We start from the raw sequence: 26,030 nt of genomic DNA, 5'->3' as shown, positions 1-26,030 counted from the left end.
CAAAAGGGGAAAATAGGGATTACTATAGTTACTCATTGTTTCGAACCAAAACACAAAACAACAGCTGATCAAAGGGCGGCCTCTAGAGCTCTTGATTTCTTATTTGGGTGGTATGTGTTGAAGCAACAATTTGTCTTTCTATATCTGGAGGTATGATCCAACGGTAGATGATGCTTTGTCACTATTCCGGTGATGAAGATCGCCTTTGACTCGTCGGGGTTACCTGCAAGAAAGACACTTCGATGCTTAAGTCAGTAAAAAGTTCGATACCTTTGTTTTTCTATGAATCTCGTATTTATAGAATAAAAAATGTAAGGTGGTTAGTTAGTTCAAGCAAACCCTGGATTGGTGGCGAAAAGATAACCGAATTTCCCTCCAAAACATGCTGATTTTAAATTATGTATTCGGAGGTTAGAGGCGCAGCGCGCCTCTGACCCGTGGCTTCTGCCTTCGGAGGTTCTGCAGGTCAAAACGATCCGTTTTGAATGTTCGGTAAATGAGGAAAGGACTTTGGGCCGAATATTTTAGGCCCAACAGATGCCCCCTGGCCCGAGCTTCGAATGGACGAGGCATGCTAAATTACTCGAATCTTGGGCCGCCTCTTCAACGCCAAAAATTTAGCCTAAAGCCGTCATTCTCCACAGATCGAGGCGATTTGTAGGTACACGATCATTCGATCTCCTGACAAGCTACATTTAAAACTTAATGCAAACACAATTACCGAGTGAAACAGTCGATTCATAATTTTACTTCTCATTTAAATAGTTCTATTTCAAAATAATTCTCATTCAAATTTTCAAACTTTATTCTAAACCTTCCAGAAAAAAGCTCTGAGGGAAAAAACCCTATAGATACCCATTCGTCTAATCTTACAACGATCATCCCTACCTTCTCGATCATGTCTTCACACTCATCTCCCAAACCTTTGGATCGTGAAGGAATAGCCACATCACCTATGTTGAGAGAAGGGTTTGCGTTCCCAGCTATCCCATAGTGCACAACTCCTTCCACTTTGAAGAAGCTCAACAAAAGTTGAGTAGTTATTCCTGCATTAATCTAATATACAAACTCAAACTAAGAACAAATTTTATATATAGACCAAAAGTAAAAACAAGTTAGAATATACATATACGTACCATGCCCAATCCTGTCATGACTGAAATTACTTTTTGGTCACCAATACTTCCGAAACGAAATCTCCTTCCTATAATTCAAACCAAAAATAAATAAAATAAAGAAAACCATAGTTATACATAGTCATAGCATATAATTAGACATAGTTTTGTTACCAGAAATGTCAATGATAACATCAGTAGCAGTGTAGTCAGCAGAATTAAGAAGAGGGTTTTGCTCAAAGAGATTTGGAATGACTACACCCAAATAAGGGCCATCGAGATTGAGCTTGTGGATCAGATTTTGGGTCTCTTTGGACATCAATGCACCATTGGTGCCTTCAAATGAAAAAAATCAAAATAACACCCAATAAAGCAATGTAAGAGAACGATGAACGTCCATGAACAGATTCCACTTTGTCTTTACTGGAGCTAGCAGCTAATAAGAAAATTGTGCCCTAATTGCTGAGAACTCAACCTTATTTATAGTGTTTTTTCTTGCTACTAGCTCCCAATTTTTAATTATTTTTTATTTTGTTTTTAAAGGGTGAAGGATTGAAAAATTGTGGCAAAAGATCAAATTTTATGTAGGAGTCGTTAAGACACCTTAATTAGTCCTTAGTCATATTAGGTTAGTTAAGGAGTTAGTTGTTACAAGTTGTTATTCATTTTTTTTTTTACCGTAGTGAACTCTTTTCCAACTTATAATGGAATATATAAAAGAGAGTTATAATTATATATTACCTCATCCATATCCTATCTAGCCCTCTTTCTATTTTCTCATTTAATATAATTTTTTTAGTTATTTTATGAATTAACATAATAATAGTAATTTTTTTACTTTTTTATTAATCAATTTAAAAAAATGTAGTTACATGTAATACTATCTATATATCTATATCATACATAATAATAGTAAGTTTTTTTATTTTTTATTAATTAATTTAAAAAAATGTAGTTACATGTAGCTATCTATATATCTATAAATATATATATATATATAAAATAACTAAATTTGAAATTAATGTAGAAAAAATATTTACCAGTTGGTGACTTGCTATACCAAGTCACTACTCATCTATGGGTAGTAACTATTGAGAAGTCATCCATATATATATATATGTATATATGAGTGCACTCTTAATGGTTACTACCCATGAATTGTTACTTTAATATTAACCATTAGTTTAAGATCAACGGTCCATATTGTTAATTAATATTTCTAAAAATAATTTTTTTTATCAAATTTTTTGAAGGGTTACGTGATGAAAAATATGTATTTATTATGAAAATATAATATTGTAAACTTTTCATTTTTCAAATAAATGTCGATTTCTAAATATAGCTAGTGTCTCTCATTGGTTGGAAACAACATTAATTATGACAAAAAAAAAACTAAATTCGAAATTAATGTAGAAAAAAAAAAAATTTACCTGGTTAGTAACCATTGAGAAGTTTTCCATATATATAAATATGTGTGTGTGAGGGACCCATTGGGATTAGACACCAAGTCGGTTTGTATTATTTTGCAATTGGACAATCTTCTATGATTTGGTTATAAGATTTAATGACTGTTTCAGATGCTTGCTAATAATTGAGAGAGGTGAATTTTTGTCCATGTGGCTGGTTTGGTGTTGAATCTATCATCATATTTTAATTCCACCAAAAATTAGTTACTGTCTTTTTTTTATTATTTAAAAAATAATAATTTGTGAATGAAAAGCTACTCTTGTACATCTTCAATTATAATTTGGATTTTTTTAATGAGATTTTTACATAAAATACTAATTTTGCTAAAAAAATACGTTTTTACGGTCAAACATTTTTTTTTCTTTCAATTTAATAGTTTTAAGGAAATGTTTACATTTTTACGATTTTGTCTTTTTTTTTCAAGTTATTTTCACGTTGTTTTTAGGTTTTTTGTTTGTTGATGTTTAGTTGTTATGATATATATTATTTTTTTATTTTTTAGTTTTTTATTGTTGGCCTAGTGCATTGTTTTTAAGTTGCTTTCAAGTTTCTTTTTAGTTGTTTTTCCTAAAAATCGTATTTTCATAATCATGAAACTTTGAAAATCGTCTTTTTGAAAACTTGAGTGTATATTTTTGAAAAAAAATAGGAACTGTAAAAAAATTTAAAAAAAAAAACAAAAAAATTATGTATTTAAGAAAAAAATCTCTTTTTTAATTTCAGTTTTGAGTCCTACAAAATACTCAAAACATGAATTTCACGGCCCTAATTCTCTCTTCACGCATCATGCTAGTTTTTTTCACATAGATTTATATGTTAGATTAGATATAAATAACTAGTTAAAATAATATAATTTAATATGGCTAAATGTTAATAATGAGTGTAAACGTATAAACCTTTTTAATTTTGCAGGGGAACAAAAACTCATAAGCTATTAAACTTTGAAGACATACACTCAAATATAATGGATTTTATAAAAGTGTTACTATTTGTCACTTTAAGGTATCCAACAACATATGAGACTTTAAGGTATCCAACAACATATGAGAGGACTCTTTACAATTGATTATCGATACTCAATATAAATTATTAAATTAAATTACGTGAACCTGATATTAGATTGCACTAATAATAATATTACTTTCATGTAATGTTGAGTAAGCATTTATTATGCAAGTAAACTACTCAATGAAAGTGTTCATAAACCTTTGATATAGATTGATATTGTGGCATATTCATTAATTGACAAAGGACAACTCTATATTAATTTAAAATTTGAGAAGATAATAATGTCTTGGTGGGACTTGGTAAGCAAAAAGATGACTTGAATCCCAACCTAATTCCATGACATTGTGCTTATTAGTTAAAATTCATTAATTCACCAATTATTGTAAAAAGAAAAAGATAAATGGGCCCTTCAAGGTTCACATCCACCAAATAAGAAGAATAATATAAGGATACAACAAAGGAGAAAATGAAGGGTGAACAAGTAATATATTAGATAAGAATTACAATAAAAGCATTTTGAAAACATTCAATTTTAATACTACTGTAGTGTCTCAGAATTTTACTTAGCTAGATAATAATAGTAGTAGCTTGTAGTATTTTAGTTTTAGTGGAAATTGGTTCAAGCCGGGATTTAGTTGGAAACTCGTAGAAATAATTATGGATTTTATAAGTTTAACCTATATTTTAGAAATATTAATTTTAACATAAGGTTTGATTAATATAGTTGGACCTAGAAATATTATTTATTACACTACAAAAAAGGGGACTTTTGCCGGCGCAAATTTGCGCTGGCAAAACCCATGGAGTTTTTGCCGACGCAATTTTGCGCCAGCAAAGAATCGCATCGTATCTCCGTCGCTAATTTCACTTTTTCCGACGCAAATATAATGCGCCGGCAATGACCTTTTTTGGCGACGAAAAAATACGCCGGTAAAAAAATCTGTCACGATATTGTGGAAAACACTTTTAGCGGCGCAATAATGCGCCGGCAATAGTTTACTTTTTTAGTGGTGCATTTTTGCGCCGGTAAAGGTGTATATGTGAAGTTAAGATTGAAACTTTTTGCCGACGTAATTTTGCGCTGGTAAAAGTATTTTTAAAATAATAATTTTGATTAAATTACTAATATTATTTTCAATATATTAATATTAATTAATAATTTTCAATTTTAATATATTAATAATTATTTAATTTTTTAGTAATATTATTTAATTAGAAATAAAATTAAAATTAAAATTTTATAAATAAATAAATAAAAAATTACAACTATTAATATTTATTGTCTCCACCAAACATGAAAATATAAAAGTAATTTAGTAAAATAAATGTCTCATAAATTAAAATTTAAATAAATAGAAAAAAAGTTCTACAAATGAGTACTGCTCGCCTCATCATTCTCGCCCCCGTCAGCATCATCGTCCTCGTCCGAATCCTAGTCTGGTAAGTCAACAGTAAAACCAGGAGCCAATTCACCAACCTGCTTCAACAAAGCACTGAGCAGGAGATCTTGACGCCGTTGACGACTCTCAAGTTTAGTCGTATGCTTCTTTAGGTTATGATTTTCTAGCATAATGTCCTGATTTTGCTGCAAAATGGTGTCCACTTCAGGTGGCAATTGCCCGGACATTTGAGAAGTTGACGAAGATGCTGCCCTCTTTGCGCCAATTGCCTTCAACCTAGGCAACCCCCCAAACCCTTTCTTATAACGCGAGTGGGGTCCAAGGACATCCGTGACAATATCCATATCAGGCGGGAAATGACTGTCGACATTATCGCCGACACAAGAAGCAGCAGATGATGCAGGGGCCGTACTCTGCGATGCTCGACGTTCGGTCATCTCATTCTGCACAATAAAAAGCACGTATTTCGAATTCCAATATAACATTATTTGAAAACCTAACTTATAAATTTTTAATATAACAACATATAAAATATAACTTTATTATCTATCTGCCAACATCCTATTATTAATGACTGCAGACCAGTGATTGAAAAAGAATGTAATTAATTTTGTTCCCGTATTAGGGAGCAAGTGGGCTAAAGTAAATTTGGTCATGAAAATCCATTTCTGAATGAAAATCATGAATATATTATTGATATATACGGTAGGTGCAGTTAATTCCATTAATGGGGAATTTACGTCTCCAAACATATACATCAACTACATTTGCATGTTTTTCATTCAGAAATGGATTTTCATGACCAAATTTACTTTAGCCCGCAAGCTCCCTGATACGGGGACAACATTAGTTACATTCTTTTTTTATCTTAGTCCATAATCATTAATCATAAAAATATTGGCACATAGATTATAAAGATTTCATTGTTAAAAATTTAATTAATAATTAATAAATAATTACTAATTGACAACAACCAATTAATAATTAATATTTATTAATTATTTACTAAACTTTTTTAAAGTTAAATGATCATAAATTAGTTAAGGTTATGCAACTTACATGTTTTGTCGCCGCTGCATCACTAATCCACTTATCCTTCTTCTTGTGGAGGTGCTCGAATGTGTCGATCATGCTCGGGAGCTGGCCAGTAGATGGGTCCATCTAAAAAAGCAAATTATTTAAACATTGTGACATTTATAATATTTTCGTAAATGTAAGGATATAAGTTATTATAATTTACGTGATCATAAACATGGGCAACGATGGATTTGGAACCGTGTCCTCCTGGTATGGTCATTTTAGCTCGAGCTTCTTTATTTTTCTTCGATATACGCTTAAAAAAGAAAACAGTACTCATTAATCTAAATTGTAATTTTATAATTAAAAATTAATGTAAAATCTCCGGCATACCTGGTGAGAATCAGAAGCCCAAAAATCACACAGAATTGCCCAATCAGAAGAAGTAATCGACACAAAAGGTTTTGACTTCGCTCTCTCATTGTCCACCTCTCCTCCAACATCTACCCAGTGTTTCTTCATCGTGTGGCACCAATCAGTCAGATGATTTTGCATTTGTCTTACCATGGCATCGTTGATTACTGGATTGTCTTCTGGATAAATGAATTTTTCATAAAATCACAATTAAAATTGGAATTTGTTAAAATATTATGAAGATAGACAAAATATTTAATAATGAGTTATTAAAGGTTTAAAGAATGCTTACAGATAGTCTCTTTTGAATAACTTCGATATCAGCTGGTTTTACTTGTTCCCAAGCTAGTGTAGTTGGGGGTACGGTGCTACGCAAATAACGAGCCATGGAATTGTTGAACCACTTGCTGTACTTTTGAATAGCTTTTCCAGTTTCTTTATCAAACTCTACTTTCAAATGACTAACTTTTTTGATGGCCAGCTCCTTCTCGATATTGGCACCGTAATAAGCTCCCCTGCCTCTCTTGGAGCCACCACCTGTGTCATTACTTGTTTCGGCCATTCTACATTAAAATATTCATTAATTAACTAATTCAAATTATGTATGTCTGTTGTTTTTTGTTATAAAATTAACATTTATTCATTATGGTATTTCCAAACCTACCTTATTCCGACATAGTGGATCCCTTGGAGATAGTAAGGAGTCATGTACTTCTCCTCATTTTTTTAAGATGTTTCTCAAACATCTTGAAAAAATGAGGAGCAGTACATGAATACATTGGCTATCCCCAAGGCATCCACTAGGTGCATCACTATTGTTTTTTGTTATTGAATTAACATTTTATTACTCATTGTCTTTCCCAACCTACCCTATTCCAACCTAATAGATCCCTTGGAGATAGTAAGCAGACATGTGCGACTACCCATTTTTTCAATATATTTCATCAAATATATTGAAAAAATGAGTACCAGTACATGAATACATTGACTATCCCCAAAGCATCCAATAGGTGCGTGTGTACCTATATCTGATACTCTCATTAATTAATGATAATAAATAAAGTTTTCATTGAATTAAATAGAAAGTTACATACACTTGTTTAAATTACATATCACTGTCCTCATCATCACTAACTACAATATCATTACGAACATCACTATCACTATCACTATCAACTAGAACATTATCGTCATCCTCATCGTCTTCATACTCGGCCAACGTGTCGTCTTCAAATTCAACTTCATCATCGACAACAAATTCATCTAAACCTTCGCCAACCAAATCATCAACGTTGTGCACTTCAGTGGCATATACATCAACCCGATCATACTGAAGATTATCAAAAATTGGAAGTTTTACCCACAACTGAAATGAAGAAGAATTAACTTCTTGCAATATTGGTATATCATTTGTGGTCTCAGTATCATCAACATCAGAATTGAGAAATCCCATACATTCCTTGGAATGTATTCATTAACGAGCCTCCAATCATCCCCATTTTTCACATCTCGAAGATAATACACCAACTTCGCTTGAGATGCGAGAACGAAATGATCATCTTTATAACATTCTTCTTTCACATATACGTTCGTAAAATTGGATTCCACTTTAATTCTACTTGTATTGAACCATCTACACTTGAATAGGACAACACTGTAACCCATCAAGTAGGACAATTCAATTACTTCTTCCAAAACTCCATAGTAGTTCACTCCTTCCTCACTTGGCACCATTACACTGCAATTTTGTGTTTTAAGCTTCATATCACGACCACGAGTCACAAATTTCACACCATTCACTATCATCCCTGGATATGAAGACACGGTGCTGCTTGATTTGTTTGCGAGAGCATACAATTCATTATTCACTTCAGTAGGTGTTGACTCATGCAAACCGTTCACCTATCAACATTAACATTGAAAGTTAGTTTTGGATTGATTAAGTGGGGTTTCAGAAAAGAATTGACTAATATACATACTCTTTCTTTGAACCACTGAGGAAAATCAGTTTCTTGTTGAACTTCAAGATTTGAGCCCCCTCGTCTTCTTAATTCATCCATATGCTCACTACAAATGAACAACAATATTATGATTTTGGCATTTACTCGGTATATAAACCAAACATCATTATTGAAAAAATACTAGAAAACACACCTAAGGTACTCCTTAATTTCGGCACAATTGTTCAAGATATACCACTCAGCCTTTTGCTTTAACTGCGGATTGAGGAGCATACTTGATTTCTTACCAAATGGACGACCAACAGCCTTATAAATAGAATATTCCCGATTTGGTTGGGATTCAACGCGATCGTCATTCCTCTCAGGTCGATTGAATCGAGTCTCAACCCCCCGCAGGTACATTGAGCAAAAGGTTAAAGCCTCGTTCACCACGTAAGCTTCTGCGATTGAACCTTCCGGACATGCACGATTTCTTACATACTGTTTATAAACTGCCATCGAATGTTCAATGGGATACATCCACCTAAAGTGCACGGGACCGCCAAGAATTGCCTCTTTCGGAAGATGCAACACCAAATGCACCATAATGTCGAAAAATGCTGGAGGAAATATCATTTCCAACTTGCATAAAATGGTGATAATGTCTGTCTCCATCTTCTCAAGGTCTTTCACATTCAAAGTCCGTGCACAAAGTTTTTTGAAAAAACCACACAACTCAATAATTGGCTTCCGAACTTCAGGAACCAAAAACGACCTAATTGCGGCGGGCAACAACTGCTGAAACAACACGTGGCAATCGTGTGATTTCAGCCCAATTATATTGTCATCATTGACATTGACATTCTTCGAAAGGTTTGCAGCAAAACCGTCCGGGAATTCAACTGACTTCACAAATTCACAGAAAACTCGACGCTGCGGGACACTGAGGGTGTAACTGGCGTGCGGTTTCTTCCACTTGTTTCCCTCTTTGCGGAGGTGGAGTTTTTCCCTAATTTTCATGTCTGCTAGATCAAGTCTTGCCTTGTCAGTGTCTTTAGATTTTCCCTCTAAGTTCAACAAAGTTCCCAAGACACTGTCGCAAACATTCTTCTCAATGTGCATTACGTCCAAATTATGCCTCAACAATAACTCCTTCCAATAATCAAGCTCGAAAAATATGCTCTTCTTCGACCAATTAAGTTCAATCGGAGCCCTTTTGCGTTTCACACCACCAAATTCTTTGTGTTTCCCAGGATGTCTAATCAGCAAATTCTCTAATTGCTTCAACACATCATCACCGGAGTAATCTTTCGGTGGTGGCCTGAGTTCCTTGTTACCGTCGAATAGTGCTCGTTTGCTCCTCCATTCATGATCCATATCAAGAAACCTCCTATGGCCAATGTATGCAATTTTACTTCTAATCCCTACAGAGGGAGTTTCTTCATTGCATGTGGGACACGCCTTGTACCCTTTTGTGCTCCACCCAGACATCATAGCATAAGCTGGGTAGTCGTTAATGGTCCACAAGATTGTTGCACGCATATTGAACAAGGTACTATTGTATGCATCTCGTGTCTCGACACCATTCACCCATAACTCCTTCAACTCGTCAACCAAAGGTCTCATATAGACATCGATATCTTTTCCAGGTGAAGAAGGACCTGGAATTAGAATAGACAACATTAATGACTGTGGTTTCATGCACTTCCACGGCGGCAAGTTGTATGGGACAAGTATCACAGGCCACATGCTGTAAGAGTTGCTCATGTTCCCAAAAGGATTGAAACCATCTGTAGCCAACCCAAGCCTAACATTTCGAGGTTCGGCTGCGAAAGATGGGTACAACTCATCAAAGTGCTTCCACGCCTTACTGTCAGCGGGGTGCCTCATCACACCATCTTCCCTTGGCCTTTTAGAATAGTGCCATCTCAAATCCTCTGCAGTATATCTGGAACGGTACAGCCTTTTTAATCTCGGCGTCAACGGAAAGTACCGCATGACCTTATGGGCCACTTTTTTCCCGTTCCCACGATTATCTTGCCAGCGACACTCACCACAAACCGGACAGAATTCTAAATTCGCATTCTCCTTCCAAAACAGTGCACAGTCATGCTTGCAAGCATCGATGGACTCATATCCCAATCCAATACTCCGCAACTTTGCCTTCGCCTCATAGTTAGACTTAGGTAAAATTGTTCCGTCAGGCATAGCGTCGACTAACAATTCCAGCAAACCATCAAAGTAATGATTGCTGCACTTGTTAATAACTTTGAGATGCATCAGCTTCACCAAGAAGTTCAACGCGGAATACTTTCGGCAACCCGGGTACAGTTCACTTGACATCTCCTTAAATAAATTGTCATACTTGTCGCGATGTTGAGGATCATCTTGGGGAGGATCATTATAGTTTCCAGCGGGAACGTCATCTTCAGCGTAAACATCCTCCAGGATATCCGCTATCTCATCTCTATCATGATCTCGTACCACAGCTGGTGGCGACGGCAGCGCCTCTCCATGGTAATGCCACACTTTGTAGGACTGTACGATGCCATTGTTGAATAAATGCATCGAAATTGCTTTTATAGGCTGGAACTTAACATTCCCACATTTCTTGCACGGATAACGAACCAAACCCCGATCGTTCAACTGATTTTTGGCGATATCGAAGAACTCCTTAACACCATTTCTATACTCCAGGGACCAACGATTCCTCGCACTCATCCAGTTCCTGTCGCTCGCCATCTTTAAGAGAAATAATTAAGAAAATATTAATAATTGTCTTAAAATGAGGGAACTGATAGTCAAAGTATTTCATGACTGTTTGTCTCCCTAATTATCACTAACTGATAATAATATCCTATCTCTGGCAAATGACACGTGGCACCACATGATTGGTACACATTATTATTATTTTAAATAATTTTTCATAAAAAAAATCATTTTATATTTTTCATTTTTAAAAAAAAATCCAATTTATTGTTTTTCAATTTAAAAGTAACAAAAAATAAAATTTTCTCATTTTATCAAAAAAAATATCAAATTTGTTGCTTTTAATCAATTATTTAAGATTAAGTAAAAAAATATTTAATCTTAAATTATTGCTTGGATTTTAAACAAAATTACTTAATCTTTAATTGAAAAAAAGTTGTTATACCCAGATTTCGAGCCATAGTAAGTATGACCTCGAAAGCTAAGTTCGCAGCAAATGGTCCCGTGAGGATTAGAGTGATCTAGGATTGTAAGTCGAGCCTGCAAAGTATGATATATGATCCCGAATGCAGTGATCTCGAAATGATCTCGATCTCGAAAGGTAGCTCCGAGAACACCTTCATCCTCAGGAACTTCGGAGCATGGGTCTTGAGCTCGATATCCCATCTCGAAAGCAACGTTAGCTCGGGAGATGTCAGTGGCTCGCACAATGACATGAGACCTGAAATGCTGGAGCCTTGAAGATACGTTATAACCACCTTGAATATCTACAAGTATTATAACTATGAGATGTAGCCCTCATTAATTGATGTAAATCCCCAAGAATTGTGGGATATTATTTAATTCAGTTATACGCCCCCTGATCCTTGGGGGACGTTTCCTTTTATATCTGATTATTGGCATTTAAAGCCATTTATTTTTATTCACAAAAGAGTAACTACCCAAAATATGTGGGATAGTATTCTGCATCCTTCTCTATAAATAGAGAATCCATGCACCATTGTAAATGACCGAAATTCTGATCCTTGAGAGAAAACTCTGGAGAATTCATGCTAAAGAATTGTTCAGAGATAATCTTGAGATTAATAACAGAGACTCGTGGACTAGGCAGATTTAACTGCTGAACCACGTAAAAAACCGTGTGTCTGATTCGTTTGTTTCTTTTGGCCATTGTCTTTAATTGTTTACGTGCTCTCTTCTTTTATCTGTTGACGAAAAACGGCGTCAACAGTTTGGTGCTTTCATTGAGAGCCTCAAGCATCCATCCCTGAGAGATTCATGGCTGCAAACAATCAGAACACTCCTGAGGAAAATTACCCAAGGCGTCCTGGAAAACAGCCAATGGAGAACCCGGACGCTGATGAAAGGAGAGGGTCCTCTGATTCCCGGGGACCACCTCCACAACCAAGGGATGAGGACATGTACTATAACCCTGAACGTTATGTCCCTATTGTAGAATTAGAGAATCGGCAGCTGAAACAGTTGTTGGCAGAAGCCAACAAACGTAATGAGGAGTTGACTAGGATAGCCGCAGAGGCACAGGTGGCTCAGCCCCCGCCTCCGCGCGAAGACCAAGTCCCTCCTCCAAGGGACGTGCACGTTCCTCCCCGGAGGCCCCGTGGACGTCGACGAAAAAATGCTGCCACAAGGAGGCCGGCACAACCTCCAGCACCAGCAGAGCCATCTGCTCCTTCTAGGCCTCAGAGGAGTACCCGAGCTCGGGTCCCGCCTAATCCACCTGTGGAAGCGCCTGCAGGAACTGAGAACAACCGAGCTCCTGCCGAGGCTCGGACTCAGGTTCCTGGTAGTGCACCGAACGCAACTGGCCCATCTCGGGCAAATTCTGGACCCTCTAGGCCGAGGCAAGGACGACAACCACCGTCACCTATACGGTTCCCTCTGTCTCCCATAAGATATCCTTCACCTCCCCGCAGAAACGCTCAACCTGGTCGAGATCAGGATCAAGGGCGTACAGGGGAAAGACAAGGAAACAGGGAGACGTTTCAGGAGCGGAGAGGCGTGCCATCTGAAAGAAGTCAGACGTCCCGATCTCGCACTGCGGAGACAAGGCGACGTAGAAAGGATCCACCACAAAATGACCGATCAATGAGTTTCACCAGTGATGAGTCCGGAGAAACTAGGTCCGTCAGTAAACACGACCGGGGTCATAAAAATACTGGAAATCACAAGAGTCATCCTGACCTGCGAAATCATCTGAATCAGAGCAGGGGGAAAGGAGATCAGACAAATCCGGATCTAAGGAATCATCTGAATGGGCGTAGAGATCCCTCACGGAGACGCGAGCCTGGGATCGCGATTAATGACTATCAATTCCAGGCACCACCTAAGGACCCAGTCCAAGAAAGGATTGATCAGCTCGAAAAAGCCTTTAGGCTTTTGAAGAATGAACGAGGGAGTGGTCGATACGAGGACTCTGATGAGGAGCTCGAGCCGTTTGCTCCCAATATTTCTAACACTCAGTTTCCTCAAGGGTTTCGGATTCCTCACGTCCCAGCGTTTGAAGGAAAAACCGACCCATGTAGCCACCTAAGTACATTCAACACTATTATGAGAGCCAGTAACGTAGGTTACGAGCTCAGGTGCATGTTGTTTCCGACATCATTGACCGGACCTGCCAAGAGTTGGTTCGAGAAGTACAAGAGACACTCGATAACTTCGTGGGATCAATTGTCTAGAGACTTCAAGAAGCAGTTCCGGGCTATGATGGGAGTCAGGCCAGAGGCGTCCACTTTGACTAACGTCCGACAACAACCGGGCGAAACACTGAAAAGCTACCTGACAAGATTTAATCTAGAGGTCGCCCGAGCCCGAGATGTGGATGACAGTGGGCACTTGATGGCAATCCGAGCTGGTGTGTTACCTGGAAGTGCCCTGTGGGATGACATGCAAGGGAAACCGGTGAGGTTAATAACCGAGTTTAACAAGCGGGCGTAGATATTTGTCAATGTAGAGGAGGCGAGGTCAACGCTAAAAGCGACCTCGCAAGCCGAAACTACAACGATAAACATTAACTCCGCCTCAACCTCGGCTGACCCAGCAGCTTCACAGCCTACCTCAGAGAATCCCTCTAAGAGGAAAAAGAGCGAGGGAAATAACCCGGAGGCTGAAGGGGGAAAGAAAAAGAAAGGAGAAAGGTATTACTCCGTATATAAAGTACACACCGAGCTCAACGAGTCTCGGGAAAATATATACCTGGCTAATGAAAACCAGGTCCCCTTCAGGCGTCCGGACCCTATGAGGAATCAAAAGTCCAAAAGGGATTCCATTAAGTATTGCCGGTTTCATAGGGACACCGGACACACAACTGATGAGTGCCGACAGCTGAAGGACGAAATCGAAGGGTTGATCTCGAGAGAATATTTCTGGCAGTATGTCAAAAACCAGAGTACTGGACAGACTACTGCCAGCCAGAGGGTAGCCGCGCTTCCAGCAGCACAGAATAATAACTCCCGATCTCGGGAAGAAGACAGACCTCCGCCGATAGATGGAGAGGATGTAATAACCATCTCGGGAGGTCCTCATCTCACAGGAGCGGGTAGAAATGCTCAAAAGCGATATGTGAATGAGCTGAAGACAGGGGACGGGTCTCCTTATGAACCCGAACCAAGGGCACCAAAAAGCCAAAGGGTTGAAACTCAGCCTATAACCTTCACCGAGGAAGATGCCTCCCATGTCCAGTTCCCTCATCATGATCCACTTGTCATCACCCTGCAGCTTGCCAACAAAAGAGTGCGCCGAGTTCTCATAGACAATGGGAGCTCAGTTAACATTCTTTATAAAGCAACACTAGAGAAAATGGGACTCTCCCTTCGCGACCTGAAGGCTTGTGCAACCACTTTGTACGGATTTTCTGGAGAAGGAACTGCCTGTATGGGGTCCATCGAACTCCCTGTGACCTTGGGAGACTATCCAGTCTCAGTGACCAAGATGATGGAGTTCGTGGTAGTAGAGTTACCATCTGCCTACAATGTACTGCTCGGGAGACCCGCCCTGGTTGGGCTGGGGGCAGTTTCATCTGTAAGGCATCTAGCCCTTAAGTTCCCAACTCCGAGCGGGGTCGGAACATTGAAAGGAGATCAATTGGCAGGAAGGGAGTGCTACAGCATTTCCTTGAGGGGAAAGAAACAAACGAGCGCTCAAGCACTCGTTGTCATACAAAATAAAGATGGGACAGTTTTAGAAATTGATGAGGAGATCGATCCGAGGATTGAGGAAAAAGTTGACCTCCAACCTTTGGAGGAGCTCGAAGAGGTTTAGCTCGATGAAGTTGATCCCTCAAAGAAGGTGAAGGTCGGGAAACACCTCCAAGACGAATCAAAATAGCAATTAATTTGCTTTCTGAAGAAAAACCAGGATGTCTTCGCATGGTCACACTCTGACATGGTGGGAATAAGCCCTAATGTAGCGAGCCACGCATTGAATATAGACAAAAGCTTTCCCCCGAAGCAGCAATAGTGAAGGCAGCTGGATGAAGACAGAAAGAAAGCACTAAAGGAGGAAGTGGACAGGCTAAAAGCAAATAATTTCATAAGGGACGCTTTTTACCCTGACTGGGTGGCCAATCCAGTGTTGGTCCCGAAGCCCAATGGGACGTGGAGAACGTGCATTGACTACTCGGACCTCAACAAGGCCTGCCCAAAAGACTGTTTTCCCCTGCCGAGAATTGACCAGCTCGTAGACGCCACGGCGGGGCATGGTCTGATGTCGTTCATGGATGCCTATTCTGGATATAACCAGATTCCCATGCATGCCCCCGACCAAGAGCATACGAGCTTCATCACAGATAAAGGGCTCTACTGCTACAATGTCATGCCATTCGGACTCAAGAATGCCGGAGCCACGTACCAGCGGCTCGTAAACATGATGTTCTCAGAGCAAATAGGGAACAACATGGAAGTTTATGTTGATGACATGCTTGTAAAGTCTCAACTTAACAAGAACCATGTTGATGACCTCGAAGAGTGCTTTGGCGTGCTCAGAAAGTACAACATGAAGTTGAATCCTCAGAAGTGCACTTTTGGGGTGTCTTCAGGAAAATTTCTGGGTTTCATTGTCAATTCTCGTGGGATCGAGGCTAATCCCGACAAAATAAAGGCCCTGCTCGATATGCCTTCACCTCAGAAGCATAAAGATGTTCAAAGCCTGACTGGCAGGATGGCAGCTCTGAGCAGGTTCATCTCGAAGTCAACGGACCGCGGTCTCCCATTCTTCAACTTATTGAAAGGAAGTAAGAAGTTCGAATGGACAGATGAGTGCGAGCTAGCCTTTCAGGAGCTCAAAAAGCACTTAGCCGAACCGCCCATCCTATCAAAGCCTGAGATGGGAGAAGTACTGTTCCTATACCTCTCAACTACCGAACACGCGATAAGCGCGGTGCTCGTTCGAGAAGAAGAGAGAATACAGAAACCCGTCTACTATATCAGTAAAAGATTACTGGGGGCAGAGTCAAGATATCCACTGATGGAGAAGCTCGCCCTCAGTCTGATCCACTCATCTCGAAAGCTCCGCCCTTACTTTCAGGCACATCCTATCCATGTACTAACAGATCAACCACTAAGGCAAGTCTTGTCTAAACCAGAGGCGTCTGGTCGACTCCTAAAGTGGGCTGTTGAGCTCGGACAGTTCGAGATCACCTACCATCCGAGAACGACCATCAAGGCACAAGCGTTGGCGGATTTCATAGTGTAGTGCACCGGTATCGCCGACGACGAGGTAACAACCACGGCCCACGAGCTGTGGAAACTTTACGTCGACGGGTCGTCAAATGAAAATGGAGCGGGGGCAGGAGTTATTCTGATCACTCCTGCAGGGAGAAAATTTCACTCTGCGTTAAGGTTCGGCTTTAAAGCATCTAATAATGAAGCTGAGTACGAGGCTTTACTTGCGGGACTACGAATAGCAAAAGAGCTCAAGGCCAAAGCTATACATTGCTACAGCGACTCCCAGCTCGTGGTTAATCAAATCTTGGGAGAATACCAGGCTCGTGGCAAAAAAATGGCAGCTTATCTGGAGAAGGCAAAGTCCGCATTAGAGTTTTTTGAGTTTTATGCAATCGAACAGGTTCCCCGAGAACAAAACTCAAATGCAGATGCCTTAGCTCGGCTCGCCACCTCCGCCGAAAATGAGGAGCTGAATGTTGTACCCATAGAACATTTGTCAGCACCCAGCATTACTGAGCCTGACGAGGAAGATGTGTGTATGATCGAGACAGAGCCGACCTGGATGAGCCCGATAGTTGAGTATCTCGAAAATGGAATTCTTCCAAAAGATCGAAATCAGGATCGGAAACTAATGTATCAACTTCCTCGTTACACCATCCTGGACGGGAGGCTATACAGAAGAGGGTATTCCATGCCATTGCTCAGATGTGTAACTCCTCCCGAGGCAAAGAAGATTATTGAAGAAATTCATGAAGGGTTCTGCGGAGACCATACCGGGGGGCATAGCCTGTCCAAGAAGATTATACGCCAAGGATATTTCTGGCCAACCATTAAAGCGGACTCTTTCGAGTACGTGAAAAAGTGCGAAAAATGCCAGAGATTCGCCACGATACCCCGAGCTCCACCTTCCGAACTGACCATGTTGACATCCCCATGGCCTTTTGCGGTATGGGGCATCGACCTCATAGGCTCACTCCCAACTGGCAAAGGAGGAGTAAAGTATGCTGTGGTCGCGGTTGATTACTTCACAAAATGGACGGAGGCTGAACCATTGGCGACCATAACTTCGAAGAAGATCCTAGATTTCGTGGTAAAGAACATCGTGTGCCGATATGGAGTGCCAAGAAAGATTGTGTCTGACAACGGAACCCAGTTTGATTGCGACTTATTTACCAACTTTTGTAACAAGAACGGTATAATAAAGAGCTTTTCGTCAGTGGCTCACCCTCAGGCAAATGGTCAGGTCGAAGCCGTTAATAAAACTCTCAAAAGTTCTTTGAAGAAAAAGTTGGAAGAAGCAAAGGGACGATGGCCTGAGGAATTACCTCAAGTCCTTTGGGGATACAGAACTACAGCTCGGACATCAACTGGACATACCCCATTTTCTCTAGCATACGGCTGCGAGGCAATGTTGCCCATTGAGGTCGAAATTCCAACGATTCGGACTCAGATTTACGACCAAAGTTCCAATCATACTCAGCTCGAAGAAACCCTAGACTTGATCGAAGAAAAAAGGGAGGAGGCTCAGCTGAGAAATGCTGCTTACCAGCAACGAACCATAAGATATTTCAATAACAGGGTTCGAGATCGAAAGTTCAGAGTAGGAGATCTGGTATTGAGACGCGTATTCTTAGCAACCCGAGATCCAGCAGCAGGAGTACTCGGGCCAAACTGGGAAGGACCATACCAGATAGAATCAGTCATCCGCCCTGGCGTATACAAACTTGCGAGATTAGATGGGAGCCTCACACCACGAGCATGGAATGGCGAACACCTTAGACCTTATTATCAATAGTGTAGGAAAAGTGTTGCCTGTAACCATGATTTTCTATCTATGTTCGTTTGTTTTTGAATTTCATCAAATAAAATGTCTACTTTGTTTCACATGTAATTTATTTTTATTTTTGCAATCTCTCTTAATTTAATAACCTATGGTCACACTCATAGGATATTAAGGGGGCATCATTGGTATACATACCACCAGCTTAAAAAATAAAAAAAATATATATATAAAGTATTTGGATATAACCAAGTACGCGAGCTTAGATAGTTCGGATATAACCGAACCATCAAAAATATATATAAAGTATTTGGATATAACCAAGTACGCGAGCTTAGATAGTTCGGATATAACCGAACCATCAAAAACAAAGTATTTGGACATGACCAAATACGCGAGCTTAGAAAGTACGCGAGCTTAGATAGTTCGGATATAACCGAACCATCAAAAACAAAGTATTTGGAGTTAACTAGATGTGCAAACACAACAGGTTTGGAACAAACCAGCCAAATTATCGATCGATGATAAATGGGAGCCTAAACCTATTGCGAGATAAGTCAGAGTCGAGGTTTGAATATCTTAGAAATATAGTTTCGAACTCTTAACCTCAGAGCTAAAATACTGAGGATGAGGAAAAGTAACTAAAAAAGATATAACCAAATCATTCATATTACATACCATATAAGTACTTTCGAGTTCATGGTTAAAGTAATATCCGACCTTGATAAGTAACGAGGTCGGAAGCGGATAATTCGAATAAACTATGCATGAATGCATCGAATTTCGAGCCTAAATCCAAACTATGTTTGTATGCATAAATAAACATAACCGGTTCATCAATTATGAAAATGTGCAAAATATTTCGAGCCAAGAAATGTAAAGCATGTAAAAGAATTAGTTAAAGAAATTGTATCAGCCCCATGGGCATAAATTACAATAATTACATAAGGGGACGCAGCCCCGATAACTGATCTCCCCGAGGTCAGATTCAGTGAAGAGGAGTCTCCTTGGCCTTCTCAGCATCAGTGGCACCGGACCCCTCAGGACGAATAGCATGACTATCCTCCTGAGCTTCCTCTGAAACGGTACCCGGAGCAGCCTTTTCCTTCTCGAGCTGCTCAGCCTTCTCTTTCTCAAGCCGTTCAGCCTCTTCCTTCTCGAGCCGAGCATTCCATCGTTCAAGGAACGACGCCTCGTGGGGACCCAAAAAACTGGTGTCCAGCTCTTCGTTATAAGCCCACATCCGGTACATGGCTGAGTCGACCGCCGTTTCCTTCTTTTCTTTGTACTCGGCAGTAAGGCGAGCTTTGACATCCTCTATAAGTTCGAGGGTGACGGTCTTGTCTTCCTCGAGCTTCTTATTGGTCTCCCGAAGCTGGATGTTATCTTTCTTTTGCTCCTCGAGTTCAGTTTTCAGCTTTCCGAGCTCCTTGGCCATTTCCTCACGCTCCTTAACCACTGCCTCGAGCTTAGTATTCGCCGCCTTCAGGTCATCATTCGCTCTAAGGTGGAGGTCCCTCTCCTCTTGGGCGTGGGTCCTGCTCGAATGGATCTCGTTGTTCAGCTCGTAATTGAGCTGGGCAGTGAAAGCAAGAGCCTGAAAAAAGGAAGAAACCACCATTAGCCTCGAGACAGTATGAATGTAAGCAAAAGGAATATAGAAGGATACTTACCGCGGCAGTGTGCTCGATACTCTTCTCGTACAGGACACTGCGGTCTCGGGTGCCAGTTAGGCACTGCCACTGAGGAGCCTCGAAACTGCCGTAGCTCTGGCCGATCCGGGACATGACATCCGAAATCAGCGTAGATCCATGAGGTCCGGCAGCGTTATCCACCGCATACGAGTCCATATGGGTGGAGATGGTTAGCTTTTGAGCTCGAGAAGCAGAAGGTCTCTTGGCGAGCTGAGTAGAAGACGTTTGACCCGCCACAGGAGGTTGGGATTCGACCACGGCAGGGATACCAGCCTGCGAGGCCGGCGCCATTGCAGAGACGACGGCCTGCGAGGGTGGCATCGTCGTGGGGGCGTTAGTCTGGCCAGTCGATGCAGCAGCAGAGCTCGAAGCTGGCGGGGGAGGAGGTGTTGTTTTCCTAGATCTCTTGGAGCCTTTCCCAGGCTGGCTGGTTTTCAGTCCCCCTGCCCTGGGGCGTTTGCTCCTCTTGGCACCCGCATTGTCGATAAGGGCGTCGAGGTCGGAGTCCATATCGCCTGCACAAGTCAACACAGTGAGTCAGTAAAAGAGGTGTACAAGTTACTTCGGCATCACGTATAGAGTGGTGGTAGAAAAAAGCTAACTGGAACTCTCCCCCGAGCTTGAGCTTGGGGACCATGAAATTTCCCCGTCTTCAGAAGAGGCGGGGGGAGTGCCTTCCCTATAAGTTGGTGATAACCTCGAAAGGTCCCTATAATCATTGGTCCCATACTGCACAGCTATCCCATTCCACACCTCGTCCGTGGTGTACATAGTGTCGTATTTCCCGAGCCCACTATCGAACCTATGGACACAGTCATCTACCCAACTCTATATGTAGAAGTGGTATCTATCCTGTGGGCACGAGACTAGTCTATTGGGCCTGTGTTTTAGCAAAGTGGGGGACCACATTCTTGAAGTAGGAAGGGTTTTACCTTCATCTGAGTCCGAGCTCGAGGCTTCGTCGTTGGCTTCGTTCCCAGATCGTGGACTCCTCAAGCGAACCGGGAGAGGTGCCCTCTTTTCTCTCCTCGGAAGAAGGGTGTTTGTGGGCTGTGGCACCTCCTCCCAACGTTCGTATTTTTTATTAGACCAGTCAGAGGTTGACTGTCCTTCTCCCAACAACCCACAGGATCGGAGCTGGTCCTCATGAAGAAGATATGAGAGAGACCTCCTGCCATAAGGAAGTCCGAGCAAGGTCTCTCTGTGTTCCCTCATTGTCTTGGAGGGGGAGGGACGCTGAAAATTAGCTGAAAGGCGAAGCACATTTCAGCTAAGTATGGTCTTAAGGGCTAAAACTCCGAGCTCAAAAAAAAAAAAAATAGTAACAAGAGTACTTACGAATCCGCCTGAAAGAACGATGTCGAGACGGGGACAGACCGTCTGTCCAGAAAAAGGCCTTCTTGGAGTCAGGAGGGTGGTTTGGAAGATCTTAAAAAATCTTTGTCTCTTTGGGGTAGCTCGAAAGATAGTAAAAACCATCTCCTCCCCGGGCTCTGGAGGGATTACTCTTCAAACAAAAGAGATATAAGATCTCTTGGGGTGCAGGTCCTGTCCACCCCAGCTCGTGGAACAAGGACCTCAGGGCAGACAGCACCCTGTATGAATTGGTGTTGAGTTGGAATGGAGCCAACCCAACGAAATCAATGAAGTCTCTGAAAAAGGACTTCAGGGGCAGCAAGGCTCCTGCCCTTATATGTTCCTGGCTCCAGGCCGCGTATTTCACACTGGAATCGCGACCCCCAGGGGCGAAACAGCTCCGTTCATGCCTTGTCGGAGCTCGACACTTCAGTGTGTCCAACGAACTAAGGCCATGGAGGGCCAAGATATCAGTTATTTGGTCGGTGGTGGTAACCGAGCTCTGGTAGAATTCGGCTTCAAACATCTCCCTCCTAGGCTGTGAAGGCGAAGGCTCCGTCATTAAGGAAAACTGGAGTTCCCCTGGGTGGTATGCAACCGTGACTTTTAACGCTGGGTCGAGGGGAATTGGCCTAGGTCCTGGGTTGGGCTCCGGATAGATGGCTTCCCGAAGGACCTTTCTCTTCTTTTCAATGACCTCGTCTATCTGACGACGATAGTGGGCTCGAATGTCCTCCTGCTCGCGCGCAAGCTCGTATTCTTTTATCCGACGTTGGTTCCGGACAAAGACCGATTCCGGGCTCGGAGATTTGGGCTCGTAAGGGATTGCTCGTAATGACCCCCACCGTCTTTCCAGATTCTGTGACATCTAACGAGAAAGAAAAAATGGTGAGGGCCATGCATGCAAGAATCACGAGCTCGATGGGATGAGCTCGGGGATCTAAGGGCAAGAAACTAAGTATTAAGACCCTCACTAAAGAGTCAGAGCGCGTGTTCCGCAAGGAAGAAAAAGAACGTGGATGATTTTTTGAAAATCCCGAAATTCAAGGGAAAGAAAGGTGGCGGTTAGCCAGGAAAGGGCATTTTTGGGTTTCATGTAATTGTCAAGAACAAGGGTTTTTACCCGAAAACTTAGTGTACATGAAACATGGCCTAAAATTTTCAAAACCCAGAAAGTTGAAACTCCGTTCAAAGGACAAAACTGGGCATAAACCAGAGGCGAACATCCAGAAAGAAAATCCAGAAAACATAAAAGCCTATTGATTCAAAACTTCCTATCGTATCATTCTAGTAACGCAAACTAGCATACGCAACAAGTACGACATAAAAAAAAAAAGCTAAAAACAAAAATGGCATACTTACACAGTGATGGTGATTGCAGCAAGATCGTCGTTCGGAGAAGAGGTTGCAAGAAAGAACTCACTGACTCGAACAGACCAGGATTCCACTGTTTCTTGGGTCGAGAAAACATGCACGGGACGGAAGCTTCTTAAGAAAGTTTCTGGCTTTCTTGTTCTTTTTTTTTTCCTTTCTGGTTTACGATGAACAAATGTGAAGAAGACGAAGAGGGGGTCTTGTATATATAGGTGGGAAAACTAAATTAATCAGGAGCGTTGATTAAAATCCTCAACAGATCGAATGGATGGGGATCGGTGACAAGATGGCGCCGAAAAGTTGTCAGACGAACGATCGTGGGCGTGTTCCCAAGGTACTCAAGTACCTAAAGTGAGCAATACCCATCTGGCACGTGTCCATTTTCAAGAGTGTGACGATATGGTTCCCAAGAAGAGTAGTTCAAAAGTTTCCTTCTCTTAGGATTCGAACAAATACTTTTGAGGGGGCAAGATGTTATACCCAGATTTTGAGCCATAGTAAGTATGACCTCGAAAGCTAAGTTCGCAGCAAATGGTCCCGTGAGGATTAGAGTGATCTAGGATTGTAAGTCGAGCCTGCAAAGTATGATATATGATCCCGAATGCAGTGATCTCGAAATGATCTCGATCTCGAAAGGTAGCTCCGAGAACACCTTCATCCTCAGGAACTTCGGAGCATGGGTCTTGAGCTCGATATCCCATCTCGAAAGCAACGTTAGCTCGGGAGATGTCAGTGGCTCGCACAATGACATGAGACCTGAAATGCTGGAGCCTTGAAGATACGTTATAACCACCTTGAATATCTACAAGTATTATAACTATGAGATGTAGCCCTCATTAATTGATGTAAATCCCCAAGAATTGTGGGATATTATTTAATTCAGTTATACGCCCCCTGATCCTTGGGGGACGTTTCCTTTTATATCTGATTATTGGCATTTAAAGCCATTTATTTTTATTCACAAAAGAGTAACTACCCAAAATATGTGGGATAGTATTCTGCATCCTTCTCTATAAATAGAGAATCCATGCACCATTGTAAATGACCGAAATTCTGATCCTTGAGAGAAAACTCTGGAGAATTCATGCTAAAGAATTGTTCAGAGATAATCTTGAGATTAATAACAGAGACTCGTGGACTAGGCAGATTTAACTGCTGAACCACGTAAAAAACCGTGTGTCTGATTCGTTTGTTTCTTTTGGCCATTGTCTTTAATTGTTTACGTGCTCTCTTCTTTTATCTGTTGACGAAAAACGGCGTCAACAAAAGTAGACAAAATGATAAATAGGAAGATTTTAATAATAATAATAATAAATTAAAAAATTTGAGGATATTAACAATAAAAAATTAAATTTAAAAAAAAATGTATTTTTCATACTTAATCTTAAATTGAAAAAAAGTTTGATTTTTTTATTAAAAAAATGTAAATTTTATTTTTTGTTAAATTGAAAAATAAATTGAAAATTATTTTAAGAATAATAACAATGTGGACAAATCATGTAGTGTCACGTGTCCTTTGACTAGTCAACTTTAACATTTACTTATTTATTACTTTTATTTTAAAATTAATTTAATTATACATTAATTTCATTTTGTAATTTTTTATTAAATTCTTCAATTTGTATTGGATTATTTACTTAATCAATAACAATTTTATTATATTTATATTTTACTTAATTATATTTTATTAAATCATTTATATTTTTAACTTTTTTCAATTACAAAACATCTAATATTAATGTTAAAACCAATTATTATGATTGGTAATTTTATTTTATTTAAATTATAGTTAAAAATTATTTTTTTGATGAATTTTTAATTATACTTAAATTTTTATTTAATTAATTATTAAACTTTTATTAATTTTACTAACTCTAACAAAATTTGGGCAGCATTACGATAATATTTCAAACTATCCCAAAAATTGAAAAACCTACAAATTAAACACATATATACTCAGAATATTCCCAGATCATACAAAACATATATATGCATTAACAAATACATCAATTTACATATATACAAATATTTAACCACAAAAAAACATATACCAAAACTAATTTTTTTATTAATACAAAAAAAATTATTAAATACATATTTACAAAAATATCACATTTAATATAAAACAATTTAAAAATATGAACATACATTATTAATCTGGTTTTTTTAAGTTCATACTTTAACTAAAATACATATATCGCAAAATACAATATAATAAATATTAACAAGCAAAATTAAACAAATACATATAACACATTAAAATAAAAAAAAATTCATATTCAAATCTGTTTTTTAAATTTTACAAAAAAAATTAATAAATACAAAAAACATATATTATAAAAGTAACTTAAATATAGTTGTTATTAAGATAAACAAATACATATAAAACATTAAAATAAAAAGTAATGTTAACGACTATATTTTTTGTAATTAATGTTAATTTTCCTAAGACTAACAAAATTTGGGCAGCATAACAACTATATTTTAAACTATCCCAAAATTTTATAAAACCTGCAAACTACACACAAAAATATACATAATATTACTAGATCAATATATAGAATATTCCCAGAGCATGCACAATATAAACGTATATTTACTTAAAATTTCTAAAATATGATTTTTAATTGCTAAAATTTAATCTTATTATAATACCAAATCTAATCTCATAATCTTAAGATTAATCGAATACTAATTAAATTAATTTCTAATTATGAGATTATATTAGATCATCTAATGTAATTATTTTTACTATACTATCATGCACAACATAAAATTTGATTTTTTTCTTGTACCTCTTTTTTTAAAATTTAAAACAGAAAATAAAAATAAAAAAAAACAAAAAACAAAAATTAAATCATATATAAACAGAAATAAATAAATAAAAAATACAAAAATACAAAACAGAAAAAAAAAACATAAATATATATATAACCATACATTTTTCGGTTTAAATATATATATATTAGTTTATATATAATATATATTAATTTAAATATATAATATATATATCAAATTATATATAATATAATATATATCATTTTATATATAATATATATCGGTATATAATATATA

The 26,030-nt window shown here is 39.2% G+C and overlaps 2 protein-coding genes across 4 annotated transcripts; both read right to left on the bottom strand.

The window, feature by feature from the left end:
- Window positions 1-2: 2 nt before the first annotated feature.
- Window positions 3-1,547, bottom strand: LOC133819655 (uncharacterized). Of its 3 annotated transcripts, none has more exons than XR_009886410.1 (4): window positions 1,290-1,547; window positions 1,137-1,204; window positions 340-1,056; window positions 3-223 (listed from the first exon to the last, which is right to left on the bottom strand). XR_009886410.1 is itself a non-coding variant. In XM_062252955.1 (4 exons), the coding sequence occupies exons 1-4, from the start codon at window positions 1,432-1,434 to the stop codon at window positions 618-620; spliced, it is 453 nt and encodes a 150-aa protein (XP_062108939.1). In that variant the 5' UTR covers window positions 1,435-1,544; the 3' UTR covers window positions 204-617. The 3 variants fall into 3 exon arrangements, 2 of the variants coding, with proteins under 2 accessions (XP_062108938.1, XP_062108939.1); XM_062252955.1 differs by having other exon boundaries at window positions 204-689; window positions 889-1,056; window positions 1,290-1,544; XM_062252954.1 differs by having other exon boundaries at window positions 198-1,056.
- A 4,459-nt stretch (window positions 1,548-6,006) lies between these two features.
- On the bottom strand, window positions 6,007-6,621 carry LOC133816764 (uncharacterized). Its single transcript, XM_062249085.1, has 3 exons — window positions 6,401-6,621; window positions 6,231-6,323; window positions 6,007-6,151 (listed from the first exon to the last, which is right to left on the bottom strand). Exons 1-3 carry the CDS (start codon window positions 6,572-6,574, stop codon window positions 6,020-6,022), a joined length of 399 nt encoding a protein of 132 aa, XP_062105069.1. The 5' UTR covers window positions 6,575-6,621; the 3' UTR covers window positions 6,007-6,019.
- Window positions 6,622-26,030: the final 19,409 nt, after the last annotated feature.

The sequence above is a fragment of the Humulus lupulus genome, chromosome 2, assembly GCF_963169125.1.
Source record: "Humulus lupulus chromosome 2, drHumLupu1.1, whole genome shotgun sequence".
NCBI classification, from domain to species: domain Eukaryota; kingdom Viridiplantae; phylum Streptophyta; class Magnoliopsida; order Rosales; family Cannabaceae; genus Humulus; species Humulus lupulus.
This window is presented reverse-complemented; position numbering and strand designations above follow the sequence as displayed.